This window comes from Caenorhabditis elegans, chromosome X, assembly GCF_000002985.6.
Source record: "Caenorhabditis elegans chromosome X".
NCBI classification, from domain to species: domain Eukaryota; kingdom Metazoa; phylum Nematoda; class Chromadorea; order Rhabditida; family Rhabditidae; genus Caenorhabditis; species Caenorhabditis elegans.
Window position 1 is genome coordinate 501585 of NC_003284.9, and position 19397 is coordinate 520981.

The 19397-nt window shown below is 34.6% G+C and overlaps 2 protein-coding genes and 4 non-coding genes across 7 annotated transcripts; 2 read left to right on the forward strand and 4 right to left on the reverse strand.

Annotated features, from left to right (window-relative positions):
• Positions 1-361: 361 nt before the first annotated feature.
• Positions 362-5364, reverse strand: B0310.2. Of its 2 annotated transcripts, NM_075708.7 has the most exons (7): positions 5192-5359; positions 4527-4599; positions 4203-4391; positions 3708-3967; positions 1503-1723; positions 1318-1447; positions 363-912 (listed from the first exon to the last, which is right to left on the reverse strand). In NM_075708.7, the coding sequence occupies exons 1-7, from the start codon at positions 5347-5349 to the stop codon at positions 702-704; spliced, it is 1242 nt and encodes a 413-aa protein (NP_508109.1). In that variant the 5' UTR covers positions 5350-5359; the 3' UTR covers positions 363-701. The 2 variants fall into 2 exon arrangements, with proteins under 2 accessions (NP_001348780.1, NP_508109.1); NM_001361780.4 differs by lacking the exon at positions 4203-4391 and having other exon boundaries at positions 362-912; positions 5192-5364.
• On the forward strand, positions 2335-2402 carry B0310.10. Its single transcript, NR_070337.1, has one exon. It is a non-coding gene; the product is annotated as an Unclassified non-coding RNA B0310.10 (non-coding RNA).
• On the reverse strand, positions 2335-2402 carry B0310.12. Its single transcript, NR_070338.1, has one exon. It is a non-coding gene; the product is annotated as an Unclassified non-coding RNA B0310.12 (non-coding RNA).
• On the reverse strand, positions 3424-3534 carry B0310.11. The gene has a single exon (NR_070339.1). It is a non-coding gene; the product is annotated as an Unclassified non-coding RNA B0310.11 (non-coding RNA).
• A 118-nt stretch (positions 5365-5482) lies between the features above and the next one.
• B0310.8 lies at positions 5483-5626 on the forward strand. Its single transcript, NR_070340.1, has one exon. It is a non-coding gene; the product is annotated as an Unclassified non-coding RNA B0310.8 (non-coding RNA).
• A 3462-nt stretch (positions 5627-9088) lies between these two features.
• B0310.3 (uncharacterized protein) lies at positions 9089-19397 on the reverse strand. Its single transcript, NM_075709.6, has 8 exons — positions 19279-19397; positions 19145-19234; positions 18918-19028; positions 12886-12947; positions 10972-11556; positions 9907-10403; positions 9356-9466; positions 9089-9298 (listed from the first exon to the last, which is right to left on the reverse strand). Exons 5-8 carry the CDS (start codon positions 11550-11552, stop codon positions 9234-9236), a joined length of 1254 nt encoding a protein of 417 aa, NP_508110.3. The 5' UTR covers positions 11553-11556; positions 12886-12947; positions 18918-19028; positions 19145-19234; positions 19279-19397; the 3' UTR covers positions 9089-9233.

A 19397-nucleotide genomic window follows, 5' to 3' on the forward strand; every position in this document is an offset into this window, starting at 1 on the left:
GTAGCGTCTTTGGGAACATTGTTTTAGGCCACGCCATTTTTTTTGAAATCGATACCTTCTGATTTTATTTTCTACTTATGTTTAAAATATTAATATTAAAAGTTTGTAAAGTTTTGAACATGCGACAGTGCATTAGTTTTCTTAAAAACTGCCGAAAACTCAATAATTGTGACTTTCTATTATAAATGGAAAATTTTTTTATTGGTTTTCAATAACTTTTTGAACTTCTTAAGATGGATAGGAACTTTTTCTTAGTTCAAAAATGTTCCTCTGCCGTTAACTACAAATTTTTTTCTTTGACACTTGGAAGCTCAAATAAAGGAAAAGGAATAGTTTTCCCCGTTTTTCTATCTTGAAAAAATACGTTAAATTCAATTTTATTGCTGACATCAAATCTTAACCATAAAAAAAACATCAGGAATAAAAAATAAAAATTCCAGATTTTAGAAGAATTAAAGCATTGAGTGGTAAAGGAAAGTGCAGTGCATGGGAAAATAATTGGTTGCACATTAGTCATACTGATACCCAGTTTGGAAAAGAAAATATGAAAGGAAATAATATACATAACACAGCTTGAATCTTTGAATTTTAAATCACAGACTTGATAGATATGGTTAATAAAGGAAAGAGGGGGAAAGTAAGATGACAAAAGTGAGCAGCTGAAACATAAGTAGCACAAAACATAGTGTAAAAGTTGTCAGTTAGGAAAGACTACGCACTGCTGTAGCACCAGTTTCCAGAGACATTTTCAGAGCATGGAAATGACTGAAGCCTTGTGTGAGGGCAATATTATGAAGGACCGGAAGCTGTGGAATCCCGTGGAAGGGGTTTTTGGGTAGAATTGGCCCCAAATGAGCACTCGTCGGTGAATGGGTCTTCTTATGACGTAGCAGGTTGTCTTTCCTGTTGAATCTGAAAATATACATGTAATTCGTTTCCATTTTTAGGGTTTCCATTTTTTCATTTTATATTTGAAAAGCCTTATTTTTTACCTAATTTTTGTTACCTAACCTAATTTTTAACCTAATTTTGTAAACTCGTTTTCTAACATTTAAAACAAGTAAAACCAAGCTGTCAAAGGAAGGTAATAGTTTTCAAAGTAAGATGCCATCATTCCTAGAAATTCCTTGAACTCTTATCATTCTTCAACCAATCATTCTTCCTATCACCATAACTACTTTACAAATTGCTTCTCATTATCACTTGGGTCAAATTCGACGTGCCAAGGACGCCAGTCTCATTCCTCACATGACAATATTATGTTGCGCTTTGTTTGAAAAGACAAAAAGGGAAGCATAGACTGGGCAAGTTACTCACTTTTTGTGGCAGTGTGGACATGTGTGTGGACGGAGGCCGGTATGAATGAACATGTGCTTTTTAAGGAGGAACTTGTTGGCGAACCGTTTGCCGCAATTGTTGTGCATGCATATGAACGGTTTCTCCAGGGCTGAAAAGTTGAAGGTTAATAGAGATTTTAAAAAAAGTATAAGAAAGCAACTCACCACAGTCTCCATCTCCACAGTTCGGTGATATCATTGGTCCGGTTGAAGACGATGACGACTCATTTTCAGTGATATCACCAGTTGATGGTGATGGTGACACTTCAATCTCTCCCTCGTCACTTTCCACGTCAATTTTTATATCTTCTGCATCAGATTCTGTGAAGTGATTTGAAACTGGCAGTTGTGGCACGGTTTTCATAAAGTTGGCGGCGTGCATGGTTCTGAAAACAAAAATTTGTTTATGGATAGAAACTGTTGATGAACATTAGAATTTCGAGCATTTCTCTTCTCGCAATCAAAAGTTACAGAGATTTAGTAGAGAAATATTGTTATATACAGATCCTCATAACGACTAAGTGTGCATCCAAATCACTAGTAAATGGAAAACCCTAATTACGTTTTTTTTAAAGCACAATCATAAATTATTATGACTAAAATTAAGGATTAAAAGACGACCCCGTCTTCAAGCACTATGCACTGCGGATCTGGGAGTCAGGTACACTGCCTGGCGGTTCGTCCGCTGGGCTACTTACTTAAGCCACGTCCTAGCTGAGGACTGTGGCCCATAATCCAGGCGTGGATTGCTCCATTTTCAAATAGAGACTGGTGGTGAGGCCGGTCTTGAACTCGTGACATCCAGATTGTGAGTGGTTACCTTTACCGACTAAGCTATCCTGCCCCCATATGTATTTCAAACTAACATGACGATGTGAAGATGACTTATTAGAAGGTGTGACTTGATTTTGGCTAGCCCTAGGTCCATGTATACTGGGATGTAGCTCAGATTGAAGGGGATCTTCATTAGTTCTTCTTAATGGTTGAGAAATAAGTTACATTATATATATATATATATATATATATATATATATATATATATATATATATATATGATCATCTTCAACCGAATCTATCTATCAGTCACTCTCATTCCTCGGATTGCCCTCATTAACAGAATCCACTTTCCCCATAAATATTTGAATTTAAATTGTTTCTCCCACTTCGTTATACATATATCTCTCGCTCGTCTTCATCCTTATCAGTGTTCCTCTCAGTCTCATTTCCTCCATACTCAATTGGTAATCAATCTTGACGACGAATGAATTACCTCCTTCTTTTTCTCTCCATTGCATCTAGTGTTTCTCAATTGCGGCAAGTTGTTGTGTCCATACCCTCTACAGTAACCGCCCTCAATCTCGACGTGTCTCTCTCTCTCTCTTTCTCTGTTCCGCAACACATCAATCCTCTTCACTGATTCCCTAATTTTTGATTTTTAACAAATAAGTGGAAAGGAAGAAGCAAAGAGGTTTTCCAGATGGTAATCTACACTTGTCTACACGATATAACCTACTCCAAAGGGCGCCGACTAGTGAAGTTCTCACATCGAATTAGTCGAAATTGGTGTTGAGCTATTTATGCGATTGCCTACCCCGCTATTCTTACAAGGCCATTCTAACGGGGTTTCCGGAAAATTATTGTTCAGTTTTTTAAAATTCGAATGCCTCAAAAGTTATAGTGCTGATTGAGACATGACACTCAAATTGAGAAGTGGAGATTTCCCTCACTTACTCCGATTTTGATCAAGATAAGGGTGACATTCATCACGATCAATCAAGGTGTTGGTCGCGTTGAAGTGTTGATTAATTTCTAGGTGGTTTTCGAGGAGATTTATTCAATTTTGAAATGAATAAGGTCATCCAGTTTTCTTATCTGAAGTGACAAGAACAACAAAAAGTGAACCATTGTAAATTGCTTTTTTTGTTCGGGCTAACTATCTTCCTCTTTCTGATGTCCCGGATGCCAAATCAATTGCTTTTCTGGCTGCAACAAAATTATGGTTGCCATCCATTTAAGATGATCAGACCAGTTACCAGTTGATTTATTATCACCTACATTTGTTTACGCTCATCATCACCGTCGTCACTCCTTCTCTCGAGAATGCGGTCCGGGGGCAAGTTACCTCCTTTACTCTGTCTCTCTTTCTCCGGGGACGGGCGGTTACTGTAGTTTTCCTATTATACTCCTCCCCCTCCGCTATCTTCTCAAACTTTCACAACGAGCAGCAACATCCATACCCGTTTCAATTGTCTCTCATTTGTTTTGTGTGAAATAAACAAAAGGTAGGAATGCGTCAGCCGGGAGGCGCCTACTGATACAGTTGAACAAGGGTTGACAGACAAAAAAATTTGACAAAGAAGTAAAACTTACATTTTCATTAAAGCAGCAAATTGCTCTTCTGACGGTTTTGGAGCAGGTTGATGTTGAAACATTGCGTTCAAGTATGCAGGGTTTGTCAATGGGTGCCCTAGCCATCGCTGCATTAATGCTGCGTTTGAAAATGGAATGGGAACTGGGATCTGCGGTAGGACAAATGGAAGTGAAGGTGGTGGAGGGGACACTGAATTCTCTTTGGACAACATTTGAACGGTATCCTCCAAACTTCGCTTGGCTCGCTTACGAGATGGCATCTGAAAAAAATGGAATAAAATAAAAATAATATGATAGCAAAAAATGAAAAGAAAAATGTGAAATAGAAAGTATAGAATCATTTCAAATTATGCTGTGTTTGCCCAGTTAAAAAAGTGGTAGAGAGTTATGGAAAGGCGGAGAAGAATGTGATCGAAGAAATGCGATTTGAAAAATAGGGGGAAATGTGTGGGAATCTCAAATACACTGAAATACACTAAACGGAAACTGCCTCACCCCTTTCACGGAATCATCTGAGGAAAAAATTGGCGGTGACACAACGGGATTTTCCATCGCCTCTACTTTGATTTCAATAGGCTCCAAGTCTAACGACTTTGAAGAGCAAAGTGAGTTGAACAAAATCATTGCTGGCAAAATATCTGGTGCTTCAGAGGAGAGTGGGGAGATTGGTGCGAAGTTTCGGGTCTGAAACGTTTTTGACAGGATAATTGAGGTGAGGAAATACAAGAATGCAAAGGAAAGTGTGATGGTTATCAAGATGGCGGAAAGGTAATTATGGTAATTAGTTGTAGAATATTTCAAAACAAAAATTGAACTAACCTCTTCCAGCAGTTCGTCCACTCTGCTTAGTAGGCAATCAACAGTTTGGGTGACATCTTCGGAGATCTTGGATCTGAAAGAAAAAAAAACTGTTCTGGACGTTTGGTATCTAGCCAGTATAATTTTTACTGCCTATCCCATTTGTGCACGATTTGTGAGCCTCTACAAGCTGAACGTGAATTGTATTGTGGCTTTGGTCAGATTTTTAAACTTCAAAAAACTTGAATTTTGTATTTCATTTAATAGTCTTGCAGCCTCTAGTAAACTTTCACCCTCATTAGTCTAACAGCCCTACCAGCCTCTAATTGTTTTGGAGCAAGCCGTTGCGAGACTGGGCGTGTTTTAGGGGACTCCTAGAAAACACTTTAAAATTTCAAAAGATTTAACGGAATTGATGAAAAGTATGTAATACTCAGAATTGAACTATTTGTGTCCAAAATTTACTATTTTTTCAAAGCAGTGTCGAAAATTAGTCTTGCAGCCTCTTGCGATTTCTATTAGTTGTGAACCAATACGGATCAATTTAGAAATAGTATTGCTTGCAGGGCTGATAGAGGAAATACGGTACCTGTATAATTTTTACGTTTGGATAAAAATAACGTTTTAAACCTTATTTAGGACATGAAAGCACCTCCAAAGTTTCTCTTCAAAAGCTGAAATCTAACCTTTGAATCTCCTCGAGTAGTGAATCCCGAGCGTGCACGATTGCTGACTCTAACAATGTCATCTCCTGCTCTGAACACGTGTGGCTCCTCAAAGCATCAGAAACTGGATCCACCAACTGCTTTGAAAAAAATTCCGAGAGGGGTTGTGACTTTTCCATCGTTGTTGACCTCAAAAAAAAGAACAATCGTTGAGAAAAAAGGTGACAGACTATAAAATTTCAATAACGAGGAAAATCAAAATAAGAATATGGAGTAGAAAAAGACGATGAAAAAGGGAAGCAGAAACGGGGGAGGAGGGGAGAGGGCAAAAGTAGGCGTGTAAATGATAACTGTGAGGAGGAGAAGGAAATAGGAGGAGGACGAAAAAGAAGACGACGACCGTTTCCTTTTCTCTCGCCCCCCCCCCCCCTGTCATTTGTCCACACACACACACACTCTTGAGGAGTTACAACAAGAGTGATTTTGTACAATCTGTTCTGATAAGGATCTGCGAAATCGCGGTTGAGATATTCCTCCTCGTCAATTTATGATTGAGATACAAAAAGGTGTTACGGTTCTCGCGTCAGTTCAGGGTTAGGGCCAAATTCAGTTACAGCTTCTATAGTTGAATTTAAGTTTTGATTTGAAAAACGTTTTTTTTAGCATAATTGGCTGTTTTGCCTGTTTTTAATTTATCATTTCGAGTGTCGTACTAATTGATGCACAGCTCAAATAGATACTGTGTGCAAATTTTTCAAACAATTTTTTTAAGTTGGAATTTGGGATTTTTTTAAAGAAGAAACAAAAAATCAGAAAGCAGAATGAAATTATTGCTCTGATTGTCAGAATAGTTTTTTTAATTAACACAATAACAAACTGAAGTGCAATGCTAAGCTTGAAATTTGCAACAAAATTTTCCAAATTCTACTAATATTTCATCATTCTGAAATATTCGAACACATTTAGACTCAATATGTTCAAAAAATTAGAGGATAATTACCAATAAAATTCATAATAGTAGAAACATGAATAGTAACATCACAACTCGAAAAAAAAACGTCACACCAAAGCAAGTACGGTTGCATATTGCAAAGAGCCAACCAGGAAGACAACGGGCCATAAAAAGTGGTGATCCTGGCAATCGCGCACTTCCCATGTACGGACGCTGTTACAGAGCATATCGGGAAATGGGCGGTGTCCTCTCTCTCTCTCTCCTGCCCTCACAAAACGATTAGAGATATACTACAGAAGATGGTAATGAGAAAAGGGGTTAATAGTGATATTCAGAAGAGGAATAGTTTCTAATTCAATGAGGAGACAAATGATGATGTGATTAAAATGGAACTTATTGGGTTCGAACTTTTTTTCCGTTTGGCGGAATGAATGGGTAGGGCTACTTAGAATTTTGAAGAAAAGGGCTTTTATTAAGTTAAAGTCTTCAAATTTTTTTCCAATATTGACGCTCAATATCAAAAAAAGATGTTGAAAATTTATCATAACAATTTCAATTACTTGAATGAGTCACCAATTATCTCGATGTTACGTTATCGATAGAGTCACACAAAATGTTGAAAACCGATGAAAAAAATATATCTAATCGCAACCAGTGAGCACCAATCAACTCATCATCAAGAGAACAAAGGAACCTTGCTATTTTTGACAATACGGTGATAAGATAGTTTTGGTATGGTAGGTGGACTTTTTTCTGTGTGGATCTAGATGTAAAACGATTGTTTCAAAAATCAGTGATCTCGGCATGGGGTTAGGAAATAGCATGAATTTCAAAATTTTTATAACTGGTCACTAATGTTATGAATTTACATTTTTTAGGGTAACTTTGCAGTACCAATTTTGGAAAATGCTAGTTTTAGTGGTATTAAGGAAGCAATGAAAATTATATAAAATTAATAAAAATATATTGATTGAACTTAAAGGATTACTAATGGATTTGAGTATTTTGAAAATATAGACGCTGAGTATGCTTGAATTAACTACATATGTGACTTCTTAAAAATATTTTCAACAATTTTTATTGGGTTTTGCAGATATTTTTTTAGTAGCTAATTTTAGCTAAAATATCATATATCAAATTTTGCTTTTTGAGTGATTTTTGGCTACCTATCGGCTTTGAATGTATCTCAATCAACAACATAGGATTTTAAAAAACCACAATGTGCAATAAACGGTGATAGTTCTAAAAATGGTAGTTCCTAAAAGCTGTGTCACGGAAAAAATATTTGAGATGAAATAAAGCTAATTTTATCACAATTTTGAACCGCAATAAGCATTTGAATTATTTTTCTGAAGTCTCTTCTTGCCATAATAAAAGTCTTATCTATCTGATATTTATCTAATCACATTTTAGGTTTATACATTCAAAATATTCCGAACCCTTGGGCATATTTTAAGCAAATTATTTTCATAAGTTCACTTATTTACAGAGAGAAATACAACTATTTTTTTGTTTGTCAATTATATTCAAACCAGGCGTGAACCGCACCTAGAGCGCGGTCCCCGACTTTCTTGAGAAGCACATGTGTCTATCGCGGACCTCGATATTTTTATATATATATATATATTTTTTTTTTAAATTCAAGTTTAAAAGTAATCAAATTTAACTTCAATGTTGACAATTTAAAATTATTTTTTAAAGCATTTTCTCTGGGAAAAAAATTTTTAAATTGTTAGATGGCAGCCAACTTGTTACCATGACGATTCCGCAATAAAAATTGGTACTGTCATATTCTATTGAAAAAATTCCAAAAAAAAACTCCAATATTCAAAAAATTCCAATAAACATGATTTGAAAAAATTCAACCATGAAATACATTTCAAATTATGAGTTGGTAGGGCGACTGCAATCATTATTTTCTTGTCCCGGCTCGTCCATGTTTTCAATCAATGTAATAATGATTTATTTGGAGTATCTTCTCCCAGGTTGTAAAAGTATTGAGAATGTTAGTTGGTACATCTTCGTTCAGAGCACACGACGCTCTCAATTGACCAACGCTTCGTAGACAACTGCTTCAAAAGGGGTTAAGGATATTTATAGATTGGATGACGTCACATTGCAATGTACAATATTGACCATTTTAACTCTGAGTTTCGAATATTATCGCTTTTGTGTTTTGTCAAAATGGCACATTTTCAGTTAGTGTTACGAGAAACTCTAATCTAATCATCAAATTTGGTCAGGGTATTTTTATATAATTTCATAATAGTTTTTTTACATATTTTTTTGATCTGTGATGTACTGAGTTTGATTAACCTACTACGTATCGCGTTGTGCCAACTTTGTGTAAGTTGTCTTATGTACCAATTTTGGTACAGCTAACATTTAAAAGCGGTCGATCCGGTTGAAAAAAAAACAATTATTTTAAATTGAGTGTTTTTTTTGCGAAGTTTCGAAATAAAAACTTTAGATTTGGACTGTCGAGCTGTTGAAAAAAAAATTAAAGTACCGAAATGTTCATTTCAGTTTTCCATGCAATATTATAACTTTGAATTGTATAATTTGTATGAAAATATTATTTTGACCATTGAAAAGATATTCGGAAAATCTATAATCTTTAATTGAAAAAATGGTTTTTCACAATCGATAAAAAACAAGATATATAAAGAAGAAAATGAGTTTTCAAAAATCGACATATTTCTTTCAAGCCTTATTTGTTTATGGAAGGTTTTCTCCTCCCTCGTAACACTCTTGGTGCATATATAATCACTTGTTGTCCAAGAGTCTGTATGCGGAGCATGTGTCCATATGTCCAGGTGTTTTAATGATTCACTGAACACATTGTGAGATGGTCACGGCGGCGGCATGAAATTTAAAAACTATTTTTGGAATCAGAATCACTGAATTGTTTGATATTGTTGAAATATACACGAATAGGATTCTAAAAAAATTAAAAACTTAGGATAAAAATAACTGATTTTATTAAAGTGTCAAAAACAAATCGCAAACCTACTCACTACCACTCAAATATGATTGAATAGCAAAAAACGTATTTTAAAATGACGCAAAGATAAAATTGATAAATTATAAAGACAACTTGGTTTGAAAAATTCATCTTATCAAGAATGAGCTTTCATTTACACTTTTTGGGAGTGTTGAATTGATTGCCCGAACATCTGTAATCTTTAATTATTAAACACATTTACTAAACAGACTATCCCAATTTTTCTCACTTTTGTTGGCAAGTGTGATGTATGGAAATTCATATGACACACCGACGGTCAAAACGTTAGTGCAAACGTAAATGAATACTAGAACATAGACACCGATGATAAGGAAGTAACCTGAAAAATTAATTGTAGAATTTGGAGAGATCGCAGCATAGTTTGGCTGCGATAGTTTATGTTCTATATTTTACTATTACCGAAGTGGCATTACCAAATTTTCACACCACCAAATTAGAGATTGATAAGCGTCATCTGACAACTAACCGGGTACACTGCGCTACCGTCAACCTTGCATTATGAGTAATAAAAGTGGGTTTTCATAGTGAACCCGCTAGTTGTTGGATTATGCTCATCAGACTCACTCCTAATTATGAGTTATTCTAATTATTTCAGTGTAGAAAAGACCTTAACCTTACCACGAATTGCACGCAACAGTGAAAGAAAAATACTAATCTTAGAATTAAAAATGTAATGTAAGTTCAGATCATCAATTTTTATAATATTACACCAAGAAAATATTGTGAATTTTAATTTTTCTTTCTATTTTGTAAACTTACGTTTAAAGTTGTAGTGGTCTTCCTCGTAGGGTTCAAATTCTTCTTTTGGTGGCTCCACTTTACGATTCTTCCTGCCCTTTTTTTGATTCTTTCTAGCACTTTGAACATGCTTTACCACTACTTTTTTCTCATTTTCAACTTGAGGCTTTTCCTCGGTTTCCTCTAGCTTTTCCAAAATCTGCAGGAAGCCAACATGCCTTGAAATCGAAATAGCTTTGGATTTTTTCAAAGCCTTGGTTTTCGCGCTCTCCTGAGCTTTCTCTACCTTTACCACTCTCTTCATCTCTTCAAAGCGGGAAAAGGTGACGGTTGGAGTTGATACTGGTAGTACGATGGGTTCTGGTTGCTCAATGACCTCGAGTTTGATAACTTCTTCTTTATTCTCTACAACTTTTGTCGGCGGAGTTGGCACATCTGCAGGTTTCAAAGTCCTTAGTTTTGCAGCTTTTTTACTCGAAACCTTTTGAAATCCGTCCTCATCAATTTCAATTACCTCTCTGAAAAAAAGGAAAAATTACACGAAGCGACAAGGATGCATAGGCAAATCGCGTCCCGTCCGCGCTACAGGAGCAGCGATTTACCGAATTTACCTCTGATGACCCGCTACTTTGTCACGAATAACATTTTTAGGGTTTCAGGCAAACGCGCATTGAGCAATACACCGGGTATATTTTTACTGTTATCTTTTTTCGCAGCAAATTTGGCCTAGAATACCGCTTATATATACACCGATGTCAAAATCAAAAAATTTGATAGGAGACTTTTAAAATGGCTTCTTTTAAAACATTAGCAAATTTTTATAATAATTTCAAAAAAAAATTATTTGAAAATAGTCGTAAAAGATTTCAGATTTTGTCCAAAAAATTAAAATTGTTGAAAACGCCTAAAACGGTTATGATTATAGAAATTCAGGAAAACAACATTAAACTGGAAAAACATCAATTTTGGGAATCTTTTCAACCACTATTTGATGAAAAATGGCCTGAAATATTTTCAAATCGCCTTTTTTCTAGCTCAAAGTGTTTCTCTACTGCAAGGTATTCTCACTGCTACCCACAAACTTACTTCTTTTTTGGAATCTTTGCAACTATTTGGGCAAGTTTTGTCATTTTGTACATATTACATTTATACTTCGATTTTCTGTTCTTCTTTCGACCACTTCTTGCTTTTTCTTTTGTCTCCAACTTCATGACTTCCACATCCTTCTGCATTCCGACTAATAGAACCGGTCCACCAAATCCAAAATCAGTAATTGCATCAAACTGGTAGAATTTCGACGGGACTGGCTTTATTTCGTGATCTGGCGGGCAAGATTTCTGTACAACCATTTTTCTGTTGAGCTGTTGCGCTTTAAAGTGAGCCTCTTTTAAAATACGCTGTCGTTGTTTTTGTGAAATTCTGCTGCGAACACCAGAACGATTGATTGGCGAACTATTGGCACTGATTGTTTCCGCCGATGAGTCATATCCAGAAGTTGAATAGTTTGAAGAGTCTTCTTCGTTTTGTTCATTTGTAAAAGTTCCGATACTCGGAGTGGTAAAGTTGAACCATTCCGCACCTTTTTTAAAGTACTGTGCAACAACTCCAGCGTAAGTTGTTACAAAGCAACAGTTGATCCATGGATTGTTCAAGAAATTTCCTTCCATCTGGCTGAAATGAGCCCGTTTTAACAAAAATTATGTTGATTTCTAATTAAAAAGAAGTAAGATTTAATTGATTTATTCTAAGCAAATTTTGGTGTTTTTTTTGTGGAAACTCATTCTAGCAAGCAAACTCATTTGAACGTTAAGCTATTCATCAACATTTGAAATGACCGTATATTCTCTATTAGTAAGGCGCCTCTATTAGTTTTGCACCTCTAATAGTTTTGCACCTCTTTATTTGTTCCCTTTTTTTAGGAATTCAAAATTTGCATCATAAAATCGTTTTACAAATCAGGAAAATTTTTACAGACTTGGTATAACAAGCCAAAATTGGCAAAATATGAGTACAACTCGGACAGTTTTTGCGTATCAGCCTTAAAATTCGTCCATTTTGGTTTACAAGGTGTTACTGAAATTGATGATACTATACCATAACTTAATGGAAAACATGAGAAAAAACCTGTTTGAAAATTAGTTTTGCACTCTCTATTAGTTTTGCATCAAATTAGGTGTCCGAAAATTAGTTTTGCACGCCTTACTAATAGAGGATATACGGTATCAAATATAAAAAAAACATTCCGGACAGAACTGGCTAGTTTACCAAAACGATTGGAATCCAGGAATATTTTTCTACGTAGATCATACAACAATTATGTTTCAAGCATTTGTTTCTGAGTGTTGTAAAGTTTTGAAATTTTGACAGCGCTCTAAATTTCCAAAAAAGTCCGAATGGGTAGTTTAGCCCAAATTGTCAATATTTCTGGAACCAGCATCAAACATGGGACATTTGAAAAATTGACAGCAATTTCATCTTATCTTATCCACGACTGGATTATGGCTTAAATTATAGCCCAGTGGGATCCCCAGTGTGCCTGACTCCTAGATCCGCTGTGCATACCGCTTGAAAAATAGATCGTCCTTTAATCTTTTTTTAAAGATTTAAATAATAAATTTCAACAAAATTACAACATCGAGAAATTTCAGAGGAAAAGCCTGCAGTGAAAAAAACTACAAACACATGATATATTTCTTATCAAATTCTCACGTTGCATATAGGACTACGGGAAAAAAACGATGAAAATGCTCATATCCCTTGAATAATCCTAAATACTCCTGACTGGCACCAAGGCCGCGCCCACCGGATACAATCAAAAAGATGGATTACACTTGGATTATCACCGGATATCACATATATCACATTAAGCAACCGAGCATTTTTTCAAAGCACTTGGTATCAAGATTAACTTTGAGAATTTTTTTTCATCTAATATGAAGAGAAATGATCTGGGTGTGTGTGTGTATAAAAATTTAAGAATGTTTACAGCCGGAAACATACACTTTATCGGCATCCACTGCAGGCTTTGCTTCCAGGTTTGAAGATTCCAGAAAGGAGTGGTTCTGAAAAAAAAACTACTAAGATATTTGAAAATTATCTTAATCCAATTAAAAAGAGGGTGGTCCATTTTTTTTAGCTACATACATAGTATATATGACGCCATACACCACCTTACAAGAAAAGCAAAAGTTTAAATTTTACCTTGAGTCTTTAAAACACAACAAATAATATATTTAAATACTCATAGATAACTTGGCATTAGTGCCTTTTAAGCTGTGAAGCGTCATTTTCATTCCCTTAAATCTGAAACTAAAACTTTTCATGAATTGTGTGCCCTATTATTTTAGCTGATTTTTCTGATTTTAGCGGGTTTATCGATGAAGTAAGACCCATGATTATCGATGAGGTAAGACCCATGATATTGCCTGGCTTCGAACATTCGACAGTGCTTTAGATTTCTCAAAAAGGTGCATCAAATCAGTTGAAAATGTTTCCAAAAGGTTAAACACATTTTACTATGATACATATTTGGTGATTATGATACTAATCAAATGATTTTTAATCTTTATCACGCTAACCGTACCCCACCTTTAAAGGTAGGCAAACACTTTGGCAAGTGTTTGGAATTTTTTATTTTAAAAATTTAATTTTGCAATGAAAAACTGTATTTTTTCATTGCTAGATTCGTTCCCAAAAAGTTACAATAATTTACGTGTACATATGTTTTAGAATTTTTTCTCTAATTTCTAGGATTGTAAAATTTTTAAAAATTTTTTTGAGGGTGATGGATAGGCAGACAGATTAAAAGATTCTTTGAACTTTTATCATTTTTCAAAATATAACTACACAGAATGTTGTACGAGCATCAATTTTTGCCAATATTTCGCCTGGGTTGGGTTGTAGACACAAACCAACACTTACACAAGGAATACGATATATGTTAATACATATAAAACATCTTTGTAGATTAGTTTTATTCCGAAATGTTCCGATATTAAATTCAAAGTAATTTGTTGAATTATATATATATATACCAGCCGATGACCGCGCCTCCGGCGCGGCCAACGACTGGCGGAGTTTAAAATAAATGTCCTTTTAATCATTCAAAAATGTCTCATTAAAAAAAGTTGAAACTTCATCGATTAAATCGCATTTTCTCCTTCCATGGTATACGATTCAGAAAATTCAAAGAGACAGTTAGAATGTTCTGATTTTTCTACTAACACATTATCATTATCAGGCTTTCGAAAAAATTCCACAGAGTTACAGTTTTTTTAATAAGTTAATTTTTTTTTCCTCAACTAAAGAAGTCTGAATAATTAACTACTAAGTTCTTTGAATATAGATGTAACGAAACAAATAAAAACTCCTACAGTTATGGGAGGTTGTAGAGCATTTCAGAACTTTTTTGAATTTTCCAGATGATTCTAGAACAGTCTAGAATTTTCTTGAAACTTCCAGAAGGTGCTGAAACAAAAAATTGATTCCAGAACAAAAATTTGGATTTCCCGCCAAATGTTTTCCTCAGAAAATTTGAATTTCCCGCCAAAATTTTTTTTCTCAGAAAATCTGAATTTCCCGCAAAGCTTTTTTTTCCCAGCAAATTTGAATTCCCGCCAAAATTGTTCTCAGAAAATTTGAATTCCCGCCAAAATTTCTTTTCTCATAAATTTTGAAGTTCCCGCCCATATTTTTAAGGGTCTCTCCACGATGGGTCTTGCCAGTTCCAGGTGGTACTTAAGCTAACAAAAAGTTTCTCAGAAAATTTGAATTTCCCGCCAAAAATTTTTCTCAGAAAATTTGAATTTCCCGCCAAAAATGTTTCACAGAAAATTTGAATTTCCCGCCAAAAATTTTTCTCAGAAAATTTGAGTTTCCCGCCAAAAATTTTTCACAGAAAATTTGAATTTCCCGCCAAAAATTTTTTCACTGAAAATTTGAATTTGCCGCCAAAATTTTTTCACTGAAAATTTAAATTTCCCTCCAAAATATTTTTCTCAGAAAATTTAAATTTCCCGCCAAAATATTTTTCACAGAAAATTTAAATTTCCCGCCAAAATATTTTTCACAGAAAATTTAAATTTCCCGCCAAAATATTTTTCTCAGAAAATTTAAATTTCCCGCCAAAATTTTGGGTCTTACCACGGTGGGTCTCACCACGACGGGTCTCACCACGATGGGTCTCGCCACGATGGGTCTCACCACGATGGGTCTTTCCACGATGGGTCTCACCACGGTGGGTCTCGCCACGATGGGTCTCGCCACGATGGGTCTCGCCACGATGGGTCTCACCACGATGGGTCTTTCCACGATGGGTCTCACCACGGTGGGTCTCGCCACGATGGGTCTCGCCACGATGGGTCTCGCCACGATGGCTCTCGCCACGATAATATCGCAGCAACATTTTTTTAATTTTCCAGAAGGTTCTAGAACAATCCAGAATTTTTCGAATTTTCCAGAAGGTTCTGGAACATTCCAGAATTTTCTAGAATTTTCCAGAAGGTTCTAAAGCTTTTCAGAATTTTCCAGAAGGTTCTGGAACGTTCTAGAATTTTCCAGAAATTCCCAGATGGTTCTGGGACATTTCAGAATTTTCCCGAAGTTTCCAATACCCCTTCCCAAGACGGAAAGTCAATTTTTCATAAACTACCGTAATCCTACCGTACTCCTATAGTACTCCTACAGTACTATTACTGTACCCCGACCATATCCCACCACTAACCCCAAACCTATATCTCTTCAAAAGACAAAAACTCATTTTTTCCTAAACTACAGTAATCCTACAGTACTCCTACAGTACCTTTACAGTACTACTACAGTACCCCGACCATATCCCACTACTAACCCCAAACCTATATCTCTTCAAAAGACAAAAACACAATTTTTCCCAAACTACAGTAATCCTACCGTACTCCTACAGTACTCCTACAGTACTACTACAGTACCCCGCCCATATCCCCCTACTAACCCCAAACTAATATCCCTCCAACAGCCGAAAACACCTTGCCTTTGTAAGCTATGACGTCACTTGTTAACAAACGGACACTATTTTTTTATATATAGGTAATGATATAATGAAATGATAATGAATGAAAGTTTAGATTCTTATTAACTAATCCTTTATAGACAATAATAACATTTATATATGACATTTATAGTTTTCCATTCATTTTATGTAAAGGTTAATCAATTGGAGGATTATCTTAATGTAAGCCCTTGAAGATACATGCTGAATCACAAGATTTTTTGGTTGGAAATGTAGTTGGTGTGTCTAGTGAACTCTGAGACTTAGTGCGTCACAAAAGGCAATATTTTTAGAAGTATGTATCATAACTTTTTAAAGGTAAGGTTGACTCGAATTTTTTTAATAGCAAGTTTTTTTTAGATAAAAATTTTTCTACAACTTTTTTAAAATCAAACTGTAACTTTCTAAAAAGTTTAGCTCATTAATTGCTGGACGCTCTGAAACATAATCCTTTTCAGCATATTGCTGAAAACCCACTATTTGAAACCTTTTTTCTTTTGATTCGGATCCATCACAAAACGCTCTCAAAACAAGAAAAAAGTTTCCACCGGTGCCAGGTGTTCTTCCGGTGTAATAATTTCAAGGCACACTCTTACACAGAGGTAAGAGAAAAAAATGTGACGTCATTTGGTACCGAGAACAATTTTAATTTTTTCTGTTGTAAAAAGCTAGACGTAAACAAATATGTCAAAAAATCTAGTTAAATAATTTTTTTCGAACAGAATCTCAATTAAGAAATTTTGAACATGGCCAGTTTGAAATACAAGAAAAATTCAAATCTTTCGGGTTCCGTTTTACACTAAGGTAAATGCCGGACCATACTTTTCAGTATCACTCTCTTAATTTTGAATTGATTAGAAAATTCATGTGGGTGTGTTAAAAGCAACAAAAAAACTTCCAGAATATTCCAAAATTTTGTCTGCAAAAAACACAAATGATATTTTTTTGAAGAAACCGATATTCGATTTTCTGTGCTATGTAGAATAGTGATTTTGGAAATTTCCGCAACTTCCAATATAGGAAATATGATAAAGGGGCATGTTCTCACAAATTGTTATGGCTGACCAGAAAAGCACGTAAGCAAATTCCAAAATTCTTAACTTGAGCAAAATATATGAGATAAACAATGAAAAGACATCTGGTTGTGATGAAAAGAATGTGAAGAGAGCAAACGTTTAAAGTAGCAAAAAAACCGAGCGGTAAAAACGAGGTTCCTAGAAAATTTTGAGATGAAATATATCTGTTCGGAGCAAGGAGGTTTACAAAGTGCTCTCGGGGTCGCGACGTTGCGTTTTTCGACCACAGGGAGACTAGAATAAGGGTAGTCTTTTTGTCAGGAAAAACTTATTTAAAAATGTTTTTGTTTCAATTAAAATAGCATGTTAAATATTTCTGATAATATTGATAATATATATATATTGAACATAATACCATAGCTTTCTAATAAATTTAGCTTTAAAGGCGGAGTAGCGCCAGTGAGAAAATTGTTTTAAAACATGCCTATGTTACCACAATGATCAAATATCATAGTAAAAAAATTTTTAAAAATTTTCTAAATTTTAAATGGTTTTTTGAAAATTGAACAAATCTCGAATTGCATCAAATTCCCATTTGAACTACCGCCAATACATTCGATGTTCGATATAGCGCGCTTGCCTTTTTTTATTCAACAAATATTGCTTATTTTTGATTGATTTCATGTTTTTTTTGAGTAATTTTAATGGAAATTAAATAAAAAATTCAAGATAAATATATTTTTTTTATTAAAAAACGAGCGCTAAAGCCTAAATCTGTGAAATGGATTATTTCAGGCTCAACGTCGTTAGAAAACGTTCTTTCTTTGTTTTCAATTATTTTTAGTAAACAATCTACATTTATCTTGAATTATTCATGCAATTCCCATTAAAACTACTCAAAAAAACATTAAAAATCAATCAAAAATAAGAAAATTGATGAATAAAAATAAAAAAAAAGGCAAGCGCGATCCATTGAGCATCGAACTATTGGCGGTAGTTCAAATGGGAATTTGATGCAATTCGAGATTTTGTTCAACTTTCAAAAAATCATATAAAATTTAGAAATTTTTTAAAAAAATTTTACTATTATATTTGGTCATTGTGGTATCATAGGAATGTTTTAAAGCAATTTTTCCACTGGCGCTACTCTACCTTTAACTTTTATTAAAACATGAAAAATGAAAAAAGGAGAAAACTTTTGAAAGTTTGAAATTGAAAAGGGTTTTTTTAAATGCAAAAAAAATCCGGGACTATTTGTTCTTACAAATTCTACTGAAAATATTTTCTCATGAAAAACAAAGAAAAAACACAGAAAAAAATGCACACCGATAAATAATGCGGAAAGTCAAATTGCTGATCGCATTTATTTCAATTTGACGTTGCCGAATATGACATTTCCTTCAAGGAACCTTTTTCACATTCCAGCAAACAACGTTTTAAACAAAACTATGATTGCCTCCATTTAACTCTACAACATATTCCTAACAAAAATCACCAGGAAAGTGCGTGAGAAATGAGTCTCAATTCTTTGTTCCCATTGCCTACAAAGTGTGAGAAACAGTATGGAAAATTGACTCATATCTGATATCTTGTTAAAAATATTGGCATTCATATTGGCACGTAAATGAGCTAATATTTCATGGACTTTTAATGTCACAATCCGTCGAAACAACCGACAATTATTTTTAGCCAAGCTGCTGAACGTTTCCGGCCAATTGTAAATGGAATTTTTATTTATCAGTGTCAGAAATTTCAATTGTTAAACTACAAAATGAAACGCGTTCTATAAGTTTCCCGATAATTAACGGAAAAATAAGGTTAACTTAATAAAAAATTTCAAAAACATACAGTTATAAATGTTTTTGCTTACTATTAGGTATACATTTTTGTTTGTCTTTTAAGTCTTTTGTCTCTTGTCGGCCCATTTGACCCTTTGAACAAGACTACATAATATGAACAGAGCACGTGAAATAACACTGATAAAAAATTACCACGTAATTTCCAGTGTAAAAAGCTTGTCCCAGATTTGAAAAGAGCTCATCGGATTGTTGTTGAACAACCGAGGGATTTGCTGAATTGTCCACATCTACGATATTTGATTTCTGAAATAAATTTAGTAGAAAAGTAATAGTAGGAAAGTAATACTAAAAAATGTCATGTGAGAACTCATAACTAAATCCAGTATGTATTACAAATTTCCCGATTTATAGTTAATTACCTTTTTGTGTCTTTCAAATCCAATCGGAAGTTGTGGTTTGACTGTATTGCCATCTTTTTTAACTTTAGAAGAATTTAACTGATCAAGAGTCTGAAAATTCAAAGTTCATCAATTTTCCACAATTTGCACAATACTTGAACAGTAATCACGTCATGTGGATTGCTGAGCGTTGCAGGAAGTGTTCGAGACACAGAATTTTTCCGAGGGGCTAGAAACCTGTTCCATAAGGTATGCATTTGTTGTGGTTCTTAAA

Coding starts and splice junctions, on each gene's coding strand:
- B0310.2 (NM_075708.7), bottom strand. CDS start 5,349: ATGGAAAAGTCACAACCCCTCTCGGAATTTTTTTCAAAGCAGTTGGTG. Junction 4,392..4,526: donor TGGACGAACTGCTGGAAGAG/GTTAGTTCAATT, acceptor AAAACGTTTCAG/ACCCGAAACTTCGCACCAAT. Junction 913..1,317: donor TGTCCACACTGCCACAAAAA/GTGAGTAACTTG, acceptor GTATATTTTCAG/ATTCAACAGGAAAGACAACC.
- B0310.3 (NM_075709.6), bottom strand. CDS start 11,552: ATGGAAGGAAATTTCTTGAACAATCCATGGATCAACTGTTGCTTTGTA. Junction 10,404..10,971: donor GCAAAGATTCCAAAAAAGAA/GTAAGTTTGTGG, acceptor CCTTTTTTTCAG/AGAGGTAATTGAAATTGATG. Junction 9,467..9,906: donor AGACCACTACAACTTTAAAC/GTAAGTTTACAA, acceptor TTAATTTTTCAG/GTTACTTCCTTATCATCGGT.